This window comes from Betta splendens, chromosome 9 (assembly GCF_900634795.4).
Source record: "Betta splendens chromosome 9, fBetSpl5.4, whole genome shotgun sequence".
Taxonomy (NCBI): Eukaryota; Metazoa; Chordata; class Actinopteri; order Anabantiformes; family Osphronemidae; genus Betta; species Betta splendens.
In genome coordinates, this window is record NC_040889.2 from 24,538,506 (window position 1) to 24,557,851 (window position 19,346).

Consider the following 19,346-nt stretch of genomic DNA (forward strand, 5'->3'; position numbering starts at 1 on the left):
GCCTCTCCTCTACGAGTCCCCGCGGCTCGGAATCAGCAACTTTCAATCTCGGTGTGTTAGCACGCAAGCAGACGCAACTGTACGTTTGGGATGGGTGATGAGACAAGCAGACTGCGCAGCGCGAGAGTGAGAGTGCCCGCACACACACTGTCGCACATACAAACACACACACACACACACACACACGTATGGTCTAATATCAGCCCGGTCCCCGGATCCCTTTAAGAGACCGGAGAGGCGAAGAGGGGGAAATAAATACTCTGCTTTATTACTGGGAGAAAGACAGAATGAAGAGACGAGGGGAGGAGGAAACTGTAAAAGAGGCAGGATGGAGAGCGAGAGAGAGAGAGAGAGAGAGAGAGAGACACAGTCACACACACACACACACACACAGCTGGCGCTACCTGATCTTGCTGAATCCTATATAAGTGAAGAAGTCTTTAATTCTCCCAGTCAAGTCAGCACGTCTCTCTCACGACTGTCCTCTCATATACTGTCAGCTGACAAGGTAGAAAGCGAACGCCCTATAAAACCCTATACTACACTAATATACAGAAATGGTCCTCACATTATTAAAGGATCTGTTTTTTCTGGCTCACTAATGGTGTGGAAATGTGTGCCAGGAACCAACGGTGTTTGTTTACAGTGAAAACACTACTGGGTACCTTAAATTAACATTCATAGACATAGATGGCTGATGAATTATAATCGCACAGTAGAAAGGCTCTGTCTAGACAGCATGCTTGGTGAAATAACCTCCTTCAACCATGAGCAAACATCTGCTGTAACTTTTCTAACACTGGGAGAAAAGGCACTTCTACTGAAACCGTGTCCCCTTTTCCTTGTTACGATGCTCAACCACATTCAAACGGCCTCCTAACTTTATTTCCATGGCAGCGTGACCCTTGTCTAGGTATTACTACTTCCTCATTTATATCCAGCCCCGACCACTTTCCCATCGCTGCAATGAAAGCCATGTGACCCGCGTGCAGCAGTGAGGACAGGAAGACGCGGGGTTAAGGATGTGGAGGGACCCTGCAGACACAGGTTAGAACAACCAGAGCCTTTGAATGTGCCAACGCCAGCCTGACAGGTGAGCAACACGCCACAGCAGGCCGAGGTCTATCACGCGCGGTGTAGCAGCCAGTAGCTACGTGGAATCCACCGGACCTTAGGCGTGTGAAGTCAAAGTTTAAAGGTCATAATTGGAGAGGCCAAGCTAAATCCCACCCACGCACTATTCTGTCCACAAAGTCGAAACATCTCACTTGAAATGTCGTCCAAACTGCCTGCTAAAAAAACACAAGAGATTGCAGTGCTCTGCAACCTCTCCACAGCCAGACTCTGAAACACGAGTGTGAGAAAATGGCCAAGAAGGCAAGGATCTGCACTAAATCATCTTCCCCCGATACAACACTGTAGCGGGAGACAAGATTTCCCTGACCTACTGCCACACTGAGAGGTTCCCTCGAGTCCAGATACAGCATTTACAGTAAACATGAAGGTCCCCTGGCACATTTTTGTGGTGACCCAGATATTGAAAGGGAGAAATTTGAAAGTGTATATAAGCGCGTGTGTAGTTCTGCGTGTGTGTGTGTGTGTGTGTTGTCTCCAGTCGTAGTAATCCCACGCTTCTCTGGCACAGCTCCAGCAGACATGGGAGCACCACAATAGATTGCTCACGGAAGAGGGGGAGTCATGAATGCATGAATGGACCAAGATACAGCAAGAAGAGGAGTCTCCCGAATACCAGTGTACCTGCACAGATGCGGTCAATGTGGGGTAATCAATTCTAGATTAGCACTTCTATCAGTAGAGTGCAGATAAGGTGAGGGTATAAAATGAGAGGCATGAAAGAGGCATGTGCATAAATGGGAACTGGCATGTACTGTAAGGGACTGAGCTTAACTCAAAATCTATTTGCGACTTGTGATAAAAAGGATCACTGGAAAATGTGAGGCTCCTAAAATAACAGTAGCGCGACACTGATGCGAGAGTTAATCCTAAAAGATAAAGCACAGCATCACTTCACTGAGAAAAGGAAATTCAAATTTGCCATTTCGTATTTCTAAAATTTAAAAAAATGCCCTTTGGTGGGAAACACTTTAATTAGAAGCGGTGTTCAGTTCTCGAGGCTCATCAGTCCCCACAGGTTTTTGCTGTAGCTCTTCTTGTGCACAACTGATTCCATTAAAGGTGCAATTAAATCCCCACAACCAGCAGCATTCAAGCAGTTCTTTTGATGTAGTTCCACACAAAGCACAAGCGACGACGAAAGCTGCAATCACACTCCGCGCGCGAGAAGGAGAGCAACTTCCTCCTCCAACCATAAAATGTACAATTGTTTGTTTTTGTTAGGAGGAAATTATATTGCTATCATTTGTTTGCTTATATTAAGTATATGTAGCTAGAAATGCATGTACAGGGAAAAGGCATTGGAGGCAAAGTGCAATGTGTAGCTGCTCAGGTAAGAAGGTGAAGGTGAGGTAAGTGCTCTCCAGGATAGATTAAAGATACAATCATTTATATTTTATTTATACTTTTTCTGCAAAATGGAATTGAATCTGACCAGTAAGACACGAATACGCGTGGATAATGCAGAAGATATCAACCAGCACACACACACACACACCTCTTCCAACAGGCTCAGCTGCTCCTTTACCACCTACCTCTAACCTTCATGTGTCACATGGGTTCCATATTTACAGCCGCTACAACCCATCTGCCCACACTCGTCCCTGAACGTCAATCAGTCAGGGACCCGACCTTCCAAAACAAAACCCAGCTCTTGCATTTGATCAACAGTTTGCACAGACCTTAACCTACACAGGTAATTAAGTCAGGTTCTTTGATTCTGAACACTTTGTCCCAAGATGATGATAAGGTACGTCTCATTATTCTTTTATGCCTTTGTGCTTTTAAAAATTCAAATAGAGAATTGGCCTTAAAGTAAAGCAGTAACAGGACAAGCAGAAGGACAGTTCTTATGAAATCTGAAAAAGCTAATGAAAAGTGTCAGTTCCTGGGGGCTGCATACCACCCGTTGCCTAATGTTTTGTAACATGCAGCTAAGGATGTCTTATTCAATTGTGAGTGATGAAAGACATATGTGAAACCGAACAGCCACACCTTTGGTACGTAACGCAATGCATCAACAGCATGTGTAATGGGCTGCAGTGGCTGACAGTTGTATGCCTTCACGTCTTATTAGTCATACTTTGAGTCATGGGCAGTTACAGAAAGGTCAGCTGCAAATTTATTTGGTGCAAACGCACAAACACACCTGTGTTTCCAGTAATGGCTCGTATTTCCATCTCCTTCCTGCTGTCTAGAAAAGTGGGGCAAATGCTCCGTGCGCGCGCACACACGCGCACACACACATACGCGCACACACACACGCGCACACACACACACACAGCAGTGCTGGCAGAGCAGGGCCACTGGCTTCAGCCCCCTGCATCTCAATGACAACTACACATCCAGTGGGATTTATCTAAATGCAAATCAGCTGCCTTCACTCAACAACAGACATTATTTACTTTTCATGCCCTAAAACACGTGACGCAGCCGAAGAGCTCCAGCAGCACTAGAGAGACCCGGGCAGCGGGCAGCCCTTCGGCCTTTCATCTGTGCCCTCTGGAGGACCTTCATTTCCACAAAACTCACTTTTAATTGAGGGCTAATTTAAGCTAAGCCAAACTCACACCAGAGGTGGAACAGACAGACGATGATGATAAGGAGGGGAGTACAGAAAGAGAGAGAGGGAGATTCGAGTCCAGGAAGGAGAGGGAGATTTGGAGTGACAGGTGAGAACGGAATCTGCCGTTTGTGTCATTGTGGCTCTTAAAGAATAAATAAAGTAGTCCTGGAAACACTGCAGCAGCAACAATTTCAATCGAACGTCTGCTCACCCCACTGACCCGTCCTATCTTTCCAGGTGATAAAGTTGACCCAGAGCAGTGTGTGCGGTTTCTACAGAGCTGCGGGGCCTCGCGACCCCTGATGTAAACCACGTTGTAAAGTGATCTATACTGCAGGAGGTTATCTGGGGTCCTGACAGGGGGAAACAGCCTCCTTGATAGCGCCCGATGCCTTCTGCAACGCTACACAGCTGTTAATTAGCCGGGCTAAGTGCACCATTAATCGATCGCTTGTCTCTGTGCTATATCTCATAACAGCGCTGCACTCTCGCAACGTCAGGCGAGGAAACGCGAGGTGCAGGAAGTCACACTTTTGCGCTAGTAAAAACACAGGTGCTGCGGAGTGAGGAGGCAGAGAGTAATGGCTGCTTCTCACAGACAGGAGTAGGCGTCATATTCATGGCAAGCGAGGAAGAAAAACATTGAAATTATTTAAATTCATTACAATAACTCTGGGCAAGCGGAGGAATATGCAATACCCAGGGTGGAACAGTGAGCATCTGAAATTCTCATAATGCAGATATGACTGATTGATACGTTCAGAAGCGCATGACAACTACTCTTACTGTGCGGATTCATTAAATATAGAGTAACAACTAAGAAAAAAAAACTGGTTGAAAATCTTTGTGAAAAACAGTTTAATGAGAAACGTGACAATAGATGAAGACCGCTCCTACAGATGGCAAACACATTCATGTAGACACAAAGAAAGCCTCTTGCAGGTTGCAGATTAAAATGTACAAATGAGCGACTCAACATGTGGCAGGCATCCCGCTCACTGCTCACCTGAGAGCTATTTAAAATCTACTTTGCAGTCGTGTCTGGTGAATTTTAAAACAGTGACGCCATGTGAGCAGCTTCCTAAAATGGGATGAGATGCAACTATCAACATTTGTACCTTAATCTTTGCAAGTTCTGTATTTGCATTTGCATTCAGACGAAGGTAGAGCTTCAAACGGAGATAAGTGCAATTAAGATGGAAATAGGAAAAAGCCAACAAATTGTAGGGCTGCTATTTTAATTTTCTTTTACACAAAGCATTGATTTTTGGGGGGTTGTTGTGCATTTAAATTACAAATCCTAAATTAAAACTAGCATTTTACAGCTGCAGCCACACAAATGTTTTCTTATTCATATATAAACATATTTAAACATTTACATAACATTTACATTTTATCATTTGAAATATATTTGGAAGCAGGCTAAACATTTTACAGCTTTAGATTATTAATATTGTTTGATTTATATGAACGTGAGTGCAGACCAGCTTTGAGGTGTGGGAATGTGATCTGCATTTTGTTTTTTGATAATTTATGTATAAGCACATTGAGTGACTGACTAATCAATAAAGCCTTCTATCGCGTCTCCCATCTCAATGGACATTAAACAGCCAATTACTAACCATCTCTGTCTTACCAAGCAGCAAAACCAAAATATTGTGAAGAAGGGGAAAAACACAACGCAGCGACGGGGTTGAAGCCTTTACAAGTTAAACAAACTCCCATGAAAACCCATCACTAGAGCCGGGGAGTGAACCTAGCAGGATGGAAAAACTGGAAAACATATCTCACCGATGTTAAATTTGTAATGAAAATAAAACCGTTCCCAAAGCCGACCAGAGGCATAAACAGCTGCATCTCCCAGCGCTGTAGTCAGTAGCAACTACAGCGGACAGGGACGGAACAAACAAACCCAATGCCTGTTATTGTGAATGTCTGACTTTGAAAGTACAGACATAATTATGGTGTTTTTCAAAAAAACTTAAGAAAACTAAAAATATTTACTGTGCTAAGAAAATTTGATTTATTATTGGATTTGAGGGATAACATTACCTCACAATGTCACACCCCAATGCACCAATGACCCAAGTCAATTAACAGCATCTCAATGTGATGCACAACCAACTCAAGCCAGGAACCACATGCAAATATTTCTATAACAGACAATAAGTGGAGCTGCACCAGGTTTGACTGCCAGTCTCCCAAGCAGGGAGGTTTATTCTGACATCAAGAGCTGCTGCAATAAAAGCTCTAAACCTCCAGAAATAGCTTGCGGGCCTCTTAAAAGACAAAAAGGGCTCACACTACTCCAGCCAGCACTCCCAAGCCAGGTCGTCCACGAAAGGATGGAGACAGACAAAGGCCAACAGGCAGGAGCATGTGCAAGATGGAAGGAGAATTGTAATTTTAAGATGGGCCACAGAGACGGAGTGAGATAAAAAACAGGAACATGCGCTGTACTGAACACAGCCAGAGAGAAGAACGTGACCAAGAATGAGGCAAAAACACAGAGTCGGACAGAAACTGTACAGGTGAGGGAATCCTGATTATAGAGTGACCTCGTTAACCCCAGAGGCTCGTTAGAGTCTCGTTACAGCAGCATTCTCGGGCCCCATCCTCCGTCACACCTTCATTAAGCCCATCGACCCACTGTGCTTATTAAACACATTCATTACCCCAAGTATTGAACCACTTCTGCTATCGCGAGCCTCCGAATGCATCACAGGGGGCAGCCAGAAGGGTGACGTCTGCTGAGAGCGTGAGATAGTAGATGGGGGAAATGTCAACGAGGAGATGGGCCCTGCACACAAATGGATGCGCACCCTCTATAGTCATTCATTCATACAGACACACACCTTTGTGCCTCTTATCAATCATCACTAATGAAATCAGGGATTAAAGCTGGTTTGGACTCTCAATCACAAACAGTGGGAGGAGAGGGTGACAGAGGGGGAGAAAGGAAATCAAGATGGGAGGATATGGCTTGTTTGAGACAGGCGAAGAGTGACAAAATGAGTACCAGGAGCGGGAGCGCGAAAGGGTATGAAAAAAGCTTAAAACAAGGTTAAACACGTAGGTAGACTCTCTCACAGGCCTCCATCCTGGCTTCGAGCTCCCGCTTTAAATGATGACATCATTCCTGCCCTTCTCAAACAAAAGGAAAACTCATCATGAGAGAGAGGGAGAGGGAGAGAGAAAAAAGCACAAAGATATTAAGAAGAGTAAAGGCATGAGCGAGGTGTCGGAAAGGGCCATGAATCATAGTGACATCCCTGGCCGGGTGTCAGAAGCTGCTGCCGTCTGGAGCTGGATAAACACAGGGCTTCTAAAGCAATGCTCTTTAAACAGCGGCTGGGTCAGAGCGCGCCACCAGCCCTCGGCACCACCGAAACGGGTGCAGCGCTGTCGTCTGGATTAGACCTCAGCGGCCAGGAGTTGTGGAGCAACTAACAAACTGGGAGACTCGGGAGCTGAGTGAAAGTGAAGGCGCTGCTTTTAAAGTCTACGCACAGCACAGAGAGTGGAACAAGCGGTTAAGGTTAAGGGGGCTTGGCTATTTGTGTAAATCTGCAGCTTCACGTAATCTACCGATCTACTGTCGTCTTCCTTCATACAATGTAAAAACAGTCAGTTTGTTTTTATTATGTGGGTAGTTTAAGGAAGAATTTTCATCCACTCAACAATAATTGGCAAAATAGTTTAAATGTCATATACCAGCGACAATACAATTTTTTATATATATTGAACATTTTCAAAATGCTTAACAAAACAGCAATTTCTAATATACACACTTAAAAGTGTCAACTCCTGAATGGCGAAGACGAACCTGTAATATTTGGCATTTCTAACTTGAAACATGGCTCATGACGAGTCAGTTCTAAAAACTATTTGCCAATTAACTTCGCTATGATCGACTACCAGCGGAGGACCCGGCTCAGCCCCCTCGGATTCCTGCTCAACTCCGTCCACATTCCACGTCTCCGACAAAGTGTGGGCTTAAAATAGGACGCCAGCAACGGAGGTTATTAGCCTGAGGGCAAGATAAGGTTTGCACAGGCTGCACACAGGCCACCTAGTGAAAAAAAAACATGTTCCAAGGAAGAAATAAAAATTAGATGTGTTGAGTTTCATCCCAGCTTTGCGCCTCATGTCAGGCTGCAGCCCATCTGCGCGCTCAGCCTCAGTATGAATGGAACAGAACAAGGAACAGAAAAGGAAAATCACATCCACATCACCATTCTCCGCTGCTTTTCCAGGTACTTTGGTAGCTGCGAGCAGGCGCTTGATAACATCATGGAGAAAAGTGCCGCCACAGCGTCCACAGTACTAAAATATTATGCATTACCACAGCAAAGGTCTTTCAGAGTTTCTGGCCACAGGTAGAAAGAAAAAAGAAGGAAACATTTTCATTTCATAGCATTTGAATTCTTACATAAATTGCATTGCTTTCAAAAGACAGGAAAGGTTCAAACTGCAGGGACACATGGGAGCCTTGGTATCAAGATTACTTCCTGCATAATTCTTGTCCAAATCAAACAGAGTTTAAATGGGCTTCTTGTGAATGTACCACAGAAGGAAAAACATAATTAATAACATTTTCAAAAACAGATCTGATATACTTTCTTTCTTTAATTCTTTAAAATAATGTGGGAAATAAGGAACACTAAAGAACACTTAGTCCTCACTCCTCTGTCTGAGCTCTTCTCTAGTCCTACTGCGCCCTCTTCAGGTGGGAACCAGGCGACCAAACCACCTGAATGACGGGTCCACAGTGATATACAGTTACAGACTGATACAGCAGCTAAGCCATAATTGGAACGAGACATCTTGAGTGCATGTTCAGTACGAGGCCTCATCCACGCATGAATCTTTGCTGAAATGCTCTGAACTAGACACTAGAGGAGCTCCACAAAGCATCAGGCTCCACTATCACACGGTGGCTCCTGCTTTTACACACGTTCCAATTACTCATTTGTTTTCACCAGCTGATCCTATTTTTAACAATCTGCGTGACCTTGACAGGATTTTCTTTTGATTTGGCGCCAACCTGGCCCGAATTGAGCTGAACGGGGCACGAATCTTGTTACTGAAGGAAAATTAAGTTTTTGTGACGGACCAAGAGAAATAAAAGCAGCAAAATTCTCACTAATGATCAGTATTTTTGCGTTTCTGTCATTCTCCTGACTTCTAAATCCACAGACGTGATACTTTCAGCATTTCTATGAGGCACTCAGGGAATGTAGAAAGAAGCGCATGCTGCCACACCAAGGTCTTTGTCTTCTTCTACAACAACTAATTTCACCTGTGTTATTGATGGAGTGAGGGGAAAAAGCCAAGTGTGAAGGCTCCATCCTTTCCGGGGGTAAATAATGTTGAGAAGACAAACCCGTAGAAAGGTGGCATATCGTTTTAAAGGCACGCTTTCATTTTCCTCCCTTTAAAACTTGTTTTGTTCTTGGGGAGACGGCGGCGGGAACATATCGACGACGTCTGTGTCTGAGAGCAGTCGGCTGTCCAACTTGAAGCCAGCGCTCATTAATGCATCTGATTACTCCTCAGGCAAAGACCAATCAGCAACCGGTGCAAACACAGACACGCACGCAGAGCAGCATTTTGGGGGCGGCGATCGATACGGAGGCACTTGAAACGAGGAGTGAAGAGGACGATGTTGGAGGTAGTTGTGCCCATGGCTTCAACTACACACCCACAATGTCACAGAATGCTTCACTTGAATTAAACTAACCCGTGTCCAATAATCAGTCACATTCTCATTAATCAAGAGAAAATCCTGAAGACCCAGAGTTAACGTAGAAGGACTGGAGCTGTTGCCATAACTTGCTGGTTGTATTCAGAGCAACAGCACACGAGCATTTTGACTTTTACGGTTACAAAGTTCAGCTTTACACAGAAAGCTGTAACAGAGCTGCTGCGTGCGGGCCGTTCCACATCAATCATTTATATCGTCATTTCACATTCTGCATCGATTACAGCCGTGTTTCGGAGCCTGCGCTGACCTCAGCCTTGGCTGAGGTTGTTGGAGCATTGCTCGACTTCTTTGTCCATTATCTCTGTCAACATTCGCCTTGACGTGAAATGTGCACGTACATGATATAAAACAAAGCACGGACCCACAAACACAGGTCTGCAGCACTACTACCGCTCAACAACTACACAGCAAATATATAATATGACCAAAATGTACTTTTTACCCACACCTACGCTAAATAAAACTTAAAAAGACAGTGAATCAAAGACAGAAAGTGAGGGGAGGAAGAAAAAATGAAGAGCTGGACTACTTGATAAACCTCCCCTGACATGACATGACATGACACAAACCAAACCCCAAAACAGCTTGACATCCTCCACAGCTCTCTGGACTAAATTCCATCTTGACTCCTAGATCCACAGAGGCAAAGACAGACAAGGTAAGTCTCAAACAAACACACAGAAAGAAAACTCAAGAGGCGTGATTGCATGAGGAACACAGGCATTGTGGTAAGAAACTGAGCTTTTCCTCACTCTGACAGACATAATCCAGAGCTATTCACCACTAAACTGACTAAATACATTCTACGCAGTTGACATTTAACATCCTGAAAAGTCTAAAGATGTGTCTGTAAAAACTGAGAGGGCACTTGTGTGTCTGTGTGCCGGGTCAAACTGGGTCTGATCTGTTATTACAGTCGCTACAGTAAAGTCTAATTACTGAGAAAAGGTTCCAGAGCAACTTTGCATATCATATGCTGCTGTGTATTTAGGTCACTTCCTGTGTGTGTGTGTGTGTGTGTGTGTGTGTGTGCGCGTGTGCGCGTGTGCGTGTCTACCCAACAATAACTGACATCTATCATTATCGCTGCCTTTGTCTTTGATCTCGCTTTAACCTGCTAATGTCAATATACAATTTAATCAGTGATTAAGTCTGATTGGAGCGATGCAGCCTCACTGTCGGTTCCGCTGCCAGCAGGAACCAGGCTACTGACAGACCGCCAATCAGAGCGGACGGCGAGGCCCCCCCTTCATTGACCGATAGCCAAGAAACACCATTCACTTTGACAGTTTAAATTTCCCAGTTCATGTTGTTCCACAGACAAACACATCTTTTCCATAGCCATCACCCAAGTGTTACAACAGTGTAGTGAAGGGAGAGGAGCTCCGACTGTACACGCCGAGTGGTAATTACGCCTAAATTGAGGGCACATGGTAATCTACGTTAGGTCATCTCCAATTCCACTTACATTTCCACATTTTGGACTAATTAAAACTGTAAATAATCAGAGCCCGGGTCTGCGTGAGCGAGAGAGAGGGAGAGAGAGAGAGAGAGAGAATGTGCATAGGCAGACAATGTCTTTGAGATGAGAAGAGGAAGAACCTTCCCCTCACATTGCAGAAAAATTAAGTGCACACGCTTTGATTTTATACGACAGGAGAACAGATAAAGTTTTTTTTTACTTAAGACGATGAAGTAGAAAAGTGCTTCTCCAGCAGAAATGTTTGCAGATTACAATGTGTGTTTAACGGCGAGGAACACTGGGCTGAAGTTACCAACATGGACAGACAGGTGATGCCTTCGCAGCTAACAGTTCATACAGCACTTGCTCCATGAAACTGACAGAAGTCAGAGTTAAACTTTCAGGCCTGCCTCTCCCCCTACGGCAAATTGAAGAGAGATGAGGAAAAGGGGAATTTGCTATTCTCAGAGCCTTTGCCCTTCGAGGTAGTGAGAGAGCGCAGAATATGAATGGGGAGAGAGAAAGAAAACACTTCTGAAGATGAAAACAAGCCTTGAAAGGCAACCGGTGCAATCTAACCAACTCTGGCATAAATACTAGATGAATGCCAATAAAGAATGCAGGCTAGATGTCAAAAGGAGTGGGGCACAGAGACACCAGAGTCACCCGTCTTTCACACAACACACTCATAGCCCAGGGTTATTCATAGCCCCAGGCTGAGGTTGCTCCAGGCGAACAGGCAACCAAAGAGTGAGCGTCAATTTGTCAAATGTAAACAAAATCTGGGCAATCTAGTCTGTACCAGAGCAGTGCTCAACTATAGTTTGTTAAATAAAAAAGGAAGTGTGCCCTCCACTAATCACAAACAAGAGATTATGGTTTATTTCAATCTTTAAGAATGGAAAAAAACATTTTACCATATCAACGTCACAGATTGATGTCTACTCGTCTAGAAGTATCCAAAAACTTCCTCGACTTTATCTCAGCTGACTAACCACAAAGACTTTGAGTTTAGGGGGTTCTATTTTTAGTAAAGTGCCAGAGGAAACAAAAACAGAGAAACATTAGCAGAATTACTGCTAATAACGTTAGTGCTAGTAGTGTTTAAATATGTCCTCAAGGCTACAAAAGCTTATTTAGAGAAGCTGCCCCCTCCTCCCTGCAGAAACAAGCTATTTAACCATCTACAGAACTGGTTGGCTCCCAACACACCCTGCAGCATGGAAGTGAAGCCGCAACCACGACAAGAAGGGGAGTAAAGACAGAAAAATGTATGTGGTTGTGCACATGGCGAAAGAAAAAGACGGAGCGAAAGACCACACAGAAACATCCTCAAGCAATTCAATTATTCAATTTTGAAAGAGGAGGAGAAACAGAGGGCAGATCAGAGTGAGTGAAAGGCTCATCCTCATGTGTGATTGATTAGGAGAGACAAGAACAGGATCGTTGCACCACAAAAGCCAGCAGAGAGGAGAGGAGAGTAAATGGCAGGAGACGAGGAGAGGCTTTACAGTGTAGCCTTAAAGAGGTTTTCACTATACAGGCTTGACTGTGCAATTTATAGCACACTAAAAACTCAGACTCGATGCTGCTTCCTGGATCAATGCATGTGGAGAGTGAGGGTTGAGCCCATACAATGGTCCCATGTGAGCGCAACCTTTCAGTTTTTGCATAAACCTTTCAGAAAACCCTTTTAGTTGGTCTGTGAACAGCTGACCCGGAGTGAATCAAGAGTCTCAGAGGTACGGATACCTTTAAATTCTTTATATGCAATACCACATTTACAGCCTATAGGAAATCACTGTTGCTGTGTCCGGTATGTGCACAAACACTAGACTGTGAATATGATTACAAACATTTCCCAACAAAGCAAGAATCCGTCTTGTGAGCTGTAACAATTGGCATTTGAGAATTTGCTATGCAAGTGTTTTCAGAGTCTCTTTAATTCCTGGCAAACCCAATTTCAGGCCAAGCAACCAGAACCTCGACATAACAATCCCCACATAAGCACAGCCCTTTCCTCTCCACTCTAACGACTAAGCTAAAGAAGCTATAATAACTCTTCCATCTGAAAATGACACAGCTGGACTGAAATGTTATCATCAGCTATAATAATCTCTCATCTGGTCAGAAATGCTAATTGATATTATTCGTATGATGAATTGGGTTTTAACAAACTGACCTGTTGTTAAAAACTTAAAGTGGACCAATTCATCAAGACCATGACTGCTCGTGGACTGTAAAGAAATATTAGCTTGAGACAAAAAAAAACACGGAACGCATTAGTGATGGAAATAAGGTCTAAATATAGAGAACTCAAGAGACAAATTACAAGTAATGATGAAGAGTGTTTTCAGGCATTAGAAAACAGTGACATCTAGTGGTGGAGTCTCTGTGTGTAGCGGCTGCTGTTTCTATTAAAAGACTGTTTGATGGGGGAATAAGTGAAATGATGTATGAAATAAAACCAGCTGTGATAATGAGAACAGTCATTAAATCAATTGAGGCAAACATATGTGCACATCTACACATTTACACCACTCACATAAACACGTGGGTGGTACGAAATGGAAAAATTCGTGATTTACAGTCGCTGCAAGAATCGGGAAAAAAAAATCTCCTCAATGTTTTAGCTCAGTTATTATATACAAATTTAAAGTGAAAAATGGTGGTAAATGTAATAAAAGCTTACTTCCACTGGTCCTAATTTGATGTGATTGATAGTGAGGAGTGTTGAATTTCCTGACGGAGTACCATTATTACCATTATGCAGTTGGGTTTCTGGTTCTGTGTTGTGACAAGACCATGAGTCAACAAAGAATCGAATAACGACAAAATCGTATCTGTTTCATGAAGCAGCTGCAAACATTTGTCTGCCAAAGCCAGACAGAAGAAAGTGAAGAAAAGGCTGCATTATCGTCCTCTAACACAACCAATTCAGAAAGGCACAAAGGTTCAGGCTACTGAGGCAGCACTTAGTGGAAAAGACACATTAGTGATTAGCGATTACCTCAGTTCTTAGTCTCTAACGCTGCAGAAACAAACTGAATGCAGGAGACAGAGTCACTGTGCTCCGACAATGTTACTTCAAACCAACTCTGGAGCTAAGGCGGGTTCCTGCAGAGTGCCAACAGAAACACATAGGCCTGAGGCAAGCAGGAGGAAAAAGCACAACCCTGAATATGAGAGCAGATGTGTGGAACTGACCATTTTGTTCTCTTGTAAGTAGAGTCTCTGCAGTTTAGGGCATCCTCTGGCCAAGGCCACCATGCCTTCGTCTGTAATACTGTAGCACTGACCCAGGTGGACGTCCTTCAGCTCGCTGCAGTGCTCTCCCAGCTGAAACCCAAACAAGAATTTATACAGTATATGTAATATTGAAACCTGCAGATCATTTCCTGAATCATGTATATGGATTTAGAAGGATACCTTTTTTAGTGCTTCATCTGTTAGTTTGTCCTGGTTGCCCACGTGCACCTTGACCAGCAGAGGGCAGTGCGTAGCCAGTGCTGACAGTGATGCATCCCCCAGCTGTTTGCAGCGGTATGCTGTGTACTTCTGAAGTCCTGGACAGTGTGAGGCCAGGGAGGACACACCATGATCATGGACTCCCCTACAGTCGGAGATGTTCATCTCTGTCACATTCTGCCTCCTAGAAGCTATTTTCACCAAGAGCTCGTCATTCACCTGAAGGAGAGACAGAAGGAGAGACGAAAGCTGTTAGAAATTCCAAAAAATATCTGTCTTTATTTCTAAAGTTTTAGAAAATGCTTACTTGTTGTAGGCCACTGAGGTCTATTTGTTTCCAGAACTGGAAGTCCAAGCAGAGATCTCTCCAGTACTTACAAACCAGAGAGGCACACAGACAGCGCTCCTTCACTGTCAAGTGTGAGAGCACCTGCAAGAAAGCATAAAACATTCATTAATCATCAATATCAAACTTGGTACACAACATGTTTACTTAGTATTTCAGCATCTTGGAAAGCCAACATTAAATATCATTAATCATAAGGCAAACATTTATAGTTAAACTGTTTGGAAAGACCAACCTTGAGAAGGATGGAAGAAGGCAGATGGTTGATACTTAAATGATCAGCAGCATCAGAACCTTTTGCCTGGCAGCTTTCATATTGATGCAGGCAGCAGGTAGACGAGTCTGAGCTGTTGGGCAAATCAACATGAAGACCAAGCCCACAGCAGCCGTCAGCAGGTACGGAGGAGGAAGAGGAGGAGGAGGAGGAGGAAGAATTGGAGGAGGAAGGAAGTGGACAGAGAGGAAGGTGGCAGTGGCCAAGTTCAGAGTTCGAGGCGGCATCTCCCCCACCTCCTACCACTCCTCCATCAGGGGCCGCAAAGGCACAGCGTGGCTGCTTACAGGGGGTGCACCTCTGCACCTCGGAGCACTTTCTCTTACACACCTGCACTCGGGCAAACACACACAAAAAAATTGAGATTGGTTACTATTAGAATCATCAGTCAAGATTGTTTAGCCACTCAATGCAGATTTCTCTCCTTTCACTGTCATCTGATATTGGGCCAAGACTTCCCCAGTTACCCACCATCTCAGCGTAGTCACTGGTGCAGCCCGGCACAGGTACGGGAATGGGCACAGTCACAGACACCCCAGCGGTTCGAAACAGTGCCGGCGGTGGAATCAGTTTGGCAGGAACAGCTGATAAAATGCTCCTGCCCTGGCCCTCCCAGATAGCTAGCTCCCTCGGCGACAATAGGAAATTGGGGCAGTCCTCAGGAGAGGCAAGTGTGGCGTATCGTTCGGCAAACTTCGAGGCAGCTGCTGCTCCGATGCCGACACCAGGGACACCGATTCCTGTGGCGCTGTTGTGACGGTACACGCTGCCGTTGACGCTGGCCTCCAAATGGCTGTTGTCGTCGTCAAGACCGGTGCTGTTGCTGTGGATGATGAAGCACAGCATGCAAGGCCCGTGCAGGAAACAATTCCTCTTCTTCTTCTTCCTGTGGTTTAATTTGTGTGTTTTCTTCTTCAGGCGGTAACCATTTTTCGAGAGAAGATGGCCCATATAGATGACTCAATGAAACTCTGGAACAAAGATAATTAATTGAGAAGTAAGTTAATCAAATTTCTCTGAATATCAGATGACCTATACCTTTATTATAACAGACATATATTATGGGAATGTATAAGAACAGACAATTCATTGTTAAAATTTCTATTAATATATTAAATGACTGCTGTCTCCATAAACTGGAGACATTACTATGTTATTCTATCTCATTTATTTTGTATGTACAATGATCATCTTCCTAGCCGAGCTCGTTTCTCGGTCCAAACCCTGTTACTTAAATTACCTATGTTACGAACACACTGATGTCACACGTCTTCCTTCATTGCCTTCATTAAGACACAAACGTTGCTGTCATATTACGGTATAATGAGGTAACAACAACAACGCATCGTCTAGAGGGCAATAACAGCAGAGGTGTAAACAGTGAACAGGTGGTCATTTGTTTAGCATTCGAACGCACATAGCTGCCGTTGCGTTGTATTTTGTCTGGTATTGCAACAAATCTAAGTGCAATATCTATCGACATCCGCACATTCAGAGAAAATACACGGTTCCGCTGCCAGCCCAGCTTAGTAACAGGCTAGCTTTCTCCATCACTAGATGCTAAGTTAGCTGTAGCCCAAACATGAAACCTCTCCTACCAGTTCACACGGTGTTCCCACGCTCCGCACGGTACTTGCATAATAATGCTATGCTGCACAGCCAAGGTGAGGGTTTACACGTCCCGACGCGAGAGGTGCGCTCGCCAGAAAACCCGAAACTGACGTAGCGTGGTGTTTGCCCAAGCAGTGGCAGCTGTGCTTCTGCTGCTGCTCTTCAGGACAACACTTCCGCACCAAGAGGGCAGCGGGACGGAAGCCGACGAGGGCGAATCGGATTTCACGGTGAGGGCCGAACGAACCTGCAGCGATGAGTGAAAGCACTCTGAAAGTACCCAGCGTTATGCTGGACTGACAATAGCAATAACACAGTATTACACATTATGAATTTAACATTTATCTTCATTTTAGGTTCGTTTCTTGAGCCTGAATCTACACGATAACCGCGTTGACGGCAGAAATTACTAAAGGATTTAAACACTTTATTTATTCATTTTTTATTGTTTGTTTGTTTATGTTTGTCTATCTATCTAGTGAAAGTTCCATTTATATGTGGTTATATATTATTTTGTATACTTTTAACTATGCTTCAACTTGTGTGACTGAGGCAGAGCTCCGTAAAGTCGCGTGCGCCATCCCTCCCTCCTCCTCGTGCCTCTTTCTCTCCCGCAGCTCAGGAGAGTGATTTTCATGGCGCAGCGCCTCCCGAAATAGCAGCGCAACGAAGCCTTGCAGGCAAAAAATGGCACGTGTTGTTTCCCCAATAACTCGACAAGTAACCAAAGAAAAGTTGGAGCTTGGGAACCCTTCTGTCGATATTTGCCTGGAGAGCGTCGAGGATTGTTTAATATATGACCGCCGTGGAGTCGGTTTTCCGTTCAGGAACTTGTACCAGGGCAGGAAGTCGGTGCTCATTTTCGTGCGGGTAGGGAAACACTTCGTTTGACTTAATCTTATTGAGTTATCGGCTACTCTGCTACAATTTGCGCTCGTTTTTAGGTAATTAGATCGAGCCTCAGTTTTCTCTCAAGCAGATTCCCCAACGACTTAAATGACATGATGGAAGTATAAGAATGAAGAGATCAGTTCCATAGGTGAAGTCAGAGAGCTATAAGCGTCTTATACTGTAGATGGCAGATCAAGGACATTATTATATGATATGATATGATATGATATGATATGATATGATATGATATGATATGATATTATAATCACAAGTATAAATGCAGTATTAAAGCATGTATACTACGCTTTTATCCCTGCAGAATTTCTTGTGCTACAGCTGTAAAGAATATGTGGAGGATTTGAGCAAAATACCAAAAGAAGCGCTGGAGGTAGGTTATATCACTGCAAGGAAAAGTGTTAAAGTGCAGTGGTAGCTTATGGCTGCATGTTCCTGTTTATGGGAAATTTAAAACAACTGTGTTTGTGTCTTTGCAGGAGGCTGGAATTAGATTAGTTGTGATTGGTCAGTCTGATCATCGACATATAGAGGTAACTCATACGTGATGAATATGCAAAATATCAGTCAAGATTTCTAAATGTTTTTTTTAAATCACATGAACATGAACTTTTACTATACTGCAATGAGGCATCTCTCCCTCTCTCTCTCACACATATATAGCCGTTCTGCTCACTAACAGGTTATCCTTATGAAATATATGTAGACCCACAGAGATGCATTTATCAAAAGCTTGGGATGAAGAGAGGGGAGAATTTCACAGACTCTGGTAAGACAGTAAAAGTGCAGCACGATGACTCAGCTTGCTCTGAGATGGCACTTCATAAAGAATTGTGTCATCAGTGTGTGTGTGTGTGTGTGTTTATGTACCCAGCGAGTCCTAGTCCCCATGTGAAATCTGGGACCTTCGTGGGCCAGATGAAAAGCATATGGAGAGCCATGCGCAGCCCTGCGTTTGACTTTCAGGGTGACCTACATCAGCAAGGCGGAGCCATCATTGCAGGACCAGGTAAGCTTTCCTTCCCACACTGCATTCACTGTGGTGTATAGTTTCTGTTATTTGACTTTATTTGTCTCTGAAGGCTCTCAGGTTCATTTTACACACCTTGACACAAACCGTCTGGACCACATGCCCATTGACTGGCTGCTGCAGCTTGCCGGACTTCGGCAGCATGTGGACTTCAGTGACAAACCAAAGATCATCCACGTGTAGCTGCCTGACTGCAAGCGTACCTGCCTCTCACAAAGACACTGTGCATCCTCTGCAACAAGAACATTTGTCAGTAACAAGTATCTATGTCCCAGTATTTTTGAGCTCTTGGTTTCCATTTCAGTAAACTGTACACTATTTCAGGTAGCACCTTGAATAGCTTAAATAGGTCAAAAACATTCATTTTATTTTTGAAGTTCATGTATCTTTGCTTTGCAAAAACCAACTCAATGTGCCTTAGCTTTTTTTACATGCAAAACTAAGTGAACTTGCTCTGAGAAAATTGAATGTTCAAGAGGGTCACACATGTATTTGTTTGTTTGTCTTCTGCTATTTGCACCTTCCCTTCTCAAAGTCATTATCGTGTTGTGTAATTCTATGCAAATATTTAAAAAAGGATAGTCAGAACATAACTGCAGAGCTAGTTAGGATTTGACAGCTGCCGCACAGATGTTAGTTATTGGGCTGAAATTAGCCTAAGTGATAATTAAGTTAATAAGTAAATAAAGTCTAATTGCATTCCCACAGATCAGTGTATGATCCCATGTGTGACTCAGCGTCCAGCAACACACACACACAGCTATATAGGACTGCTGCTATTT

General features: G+C 43.9%; 2 protein-coding genes across 4 annotated transcripts in view; one reads left to right on the forward strand and one right to left on the reverse strand.

Annotated features, from left to right (window-relative positions):
- fbxl17 (F-box and leucine-rich repeat protein 17) overlaps positions 1 to 18,776 on the reverse strand; it is a 155,293-nt gene extending 136,517 nt beyond the window's left edge. The window contains exons 1-6 of one of the 3 annotated variants that reach the window (XM_029163185.3): positions 18,640 to 18,776; positions 15,489 to 15,988; positions 14,979 to 15,347; positions 14,705 to 14,827; positions 14,359 to 14,616; positions 14,137 to 14,268 (exon numbers count right to left, since the gene is read on the reverse strand). In XM_029163185.3, coding sequence (XP_029019018.1) covers positions 14,137 to 14,268; positions 14,359 to 14,616; positions 14,705 to 14,827; positions 14,979 to 15,347; positions 15,489 to 15,968 — 1,362 coding nt within the window. In that variant the 5' untranslated portion in view covers positions 15,969 to 15,988; positions 18,640 to 18,776. Of the gene's footprint in view, positions 1 to 14,136; positions 14,269 to 14,358; positions 14,617 to 14,704; positions 14,828 to 14,978; positions 15,348 to 15,488; positions 15,989 to 16,615; positions 16,832 to 18,639 lie in introns of those variants that run through there. The other 2 variants (XM_029163184.3, XM_055512056.1) reach the window with 2 other exon arrangements.
- prxl2c (peroxiredoxin like 2C) lies at positions 17,007 to 19,271 on the forward strand. The gene is made up of 6 exons (XM_029163195.3): positions 17,007 to 17,498; positions 17,839 to 17,907; positions 18,014 to 18,067; positions 18,198 to 18,303; positions 18,409 to 18,543; positions 18,617 to 19,271. The coding sequence occupies exons 1-6, from the start codon at positions 17,316 to 17,318 to the stop codon at positions 18,745 to 18,747; spliced, it is 678 nt and encodes a 225-aa protein (XP_029019028.1). The 5' UTR covers positions 17,007 to 17,315; the 3' UTR covers positions 18,748 to 19,271.
- The last annotated feature ends 75 nt before the right edge of the window (positions 19,272 to 19,346 follow it).

Excerpts from the sequence above, each read along its gene's own strand:
- prxl2c (XM_029163195.3), top strand. The coding sequence starts at position 17,316 with ATGGCACGTGTTGTTTCCCCAATAACTCGACAAGTAACCAAAGAAAAG. Across the intron at positions 17,499-17,838 it reads CGGTGCTCATTTTCGTGCGG|AATTTCTTGTGCTACAGCTG; the intron begins GTAGGGAAACAC and ends TTATCCCTGCAG. Across the intron at positions 18,068-18,197 it reads CTGATCATCGACATATAGAG|CCGTTCTGCTCACTAACAGG; the intron begins GTAACTCATACG and ends ACACATATATAG.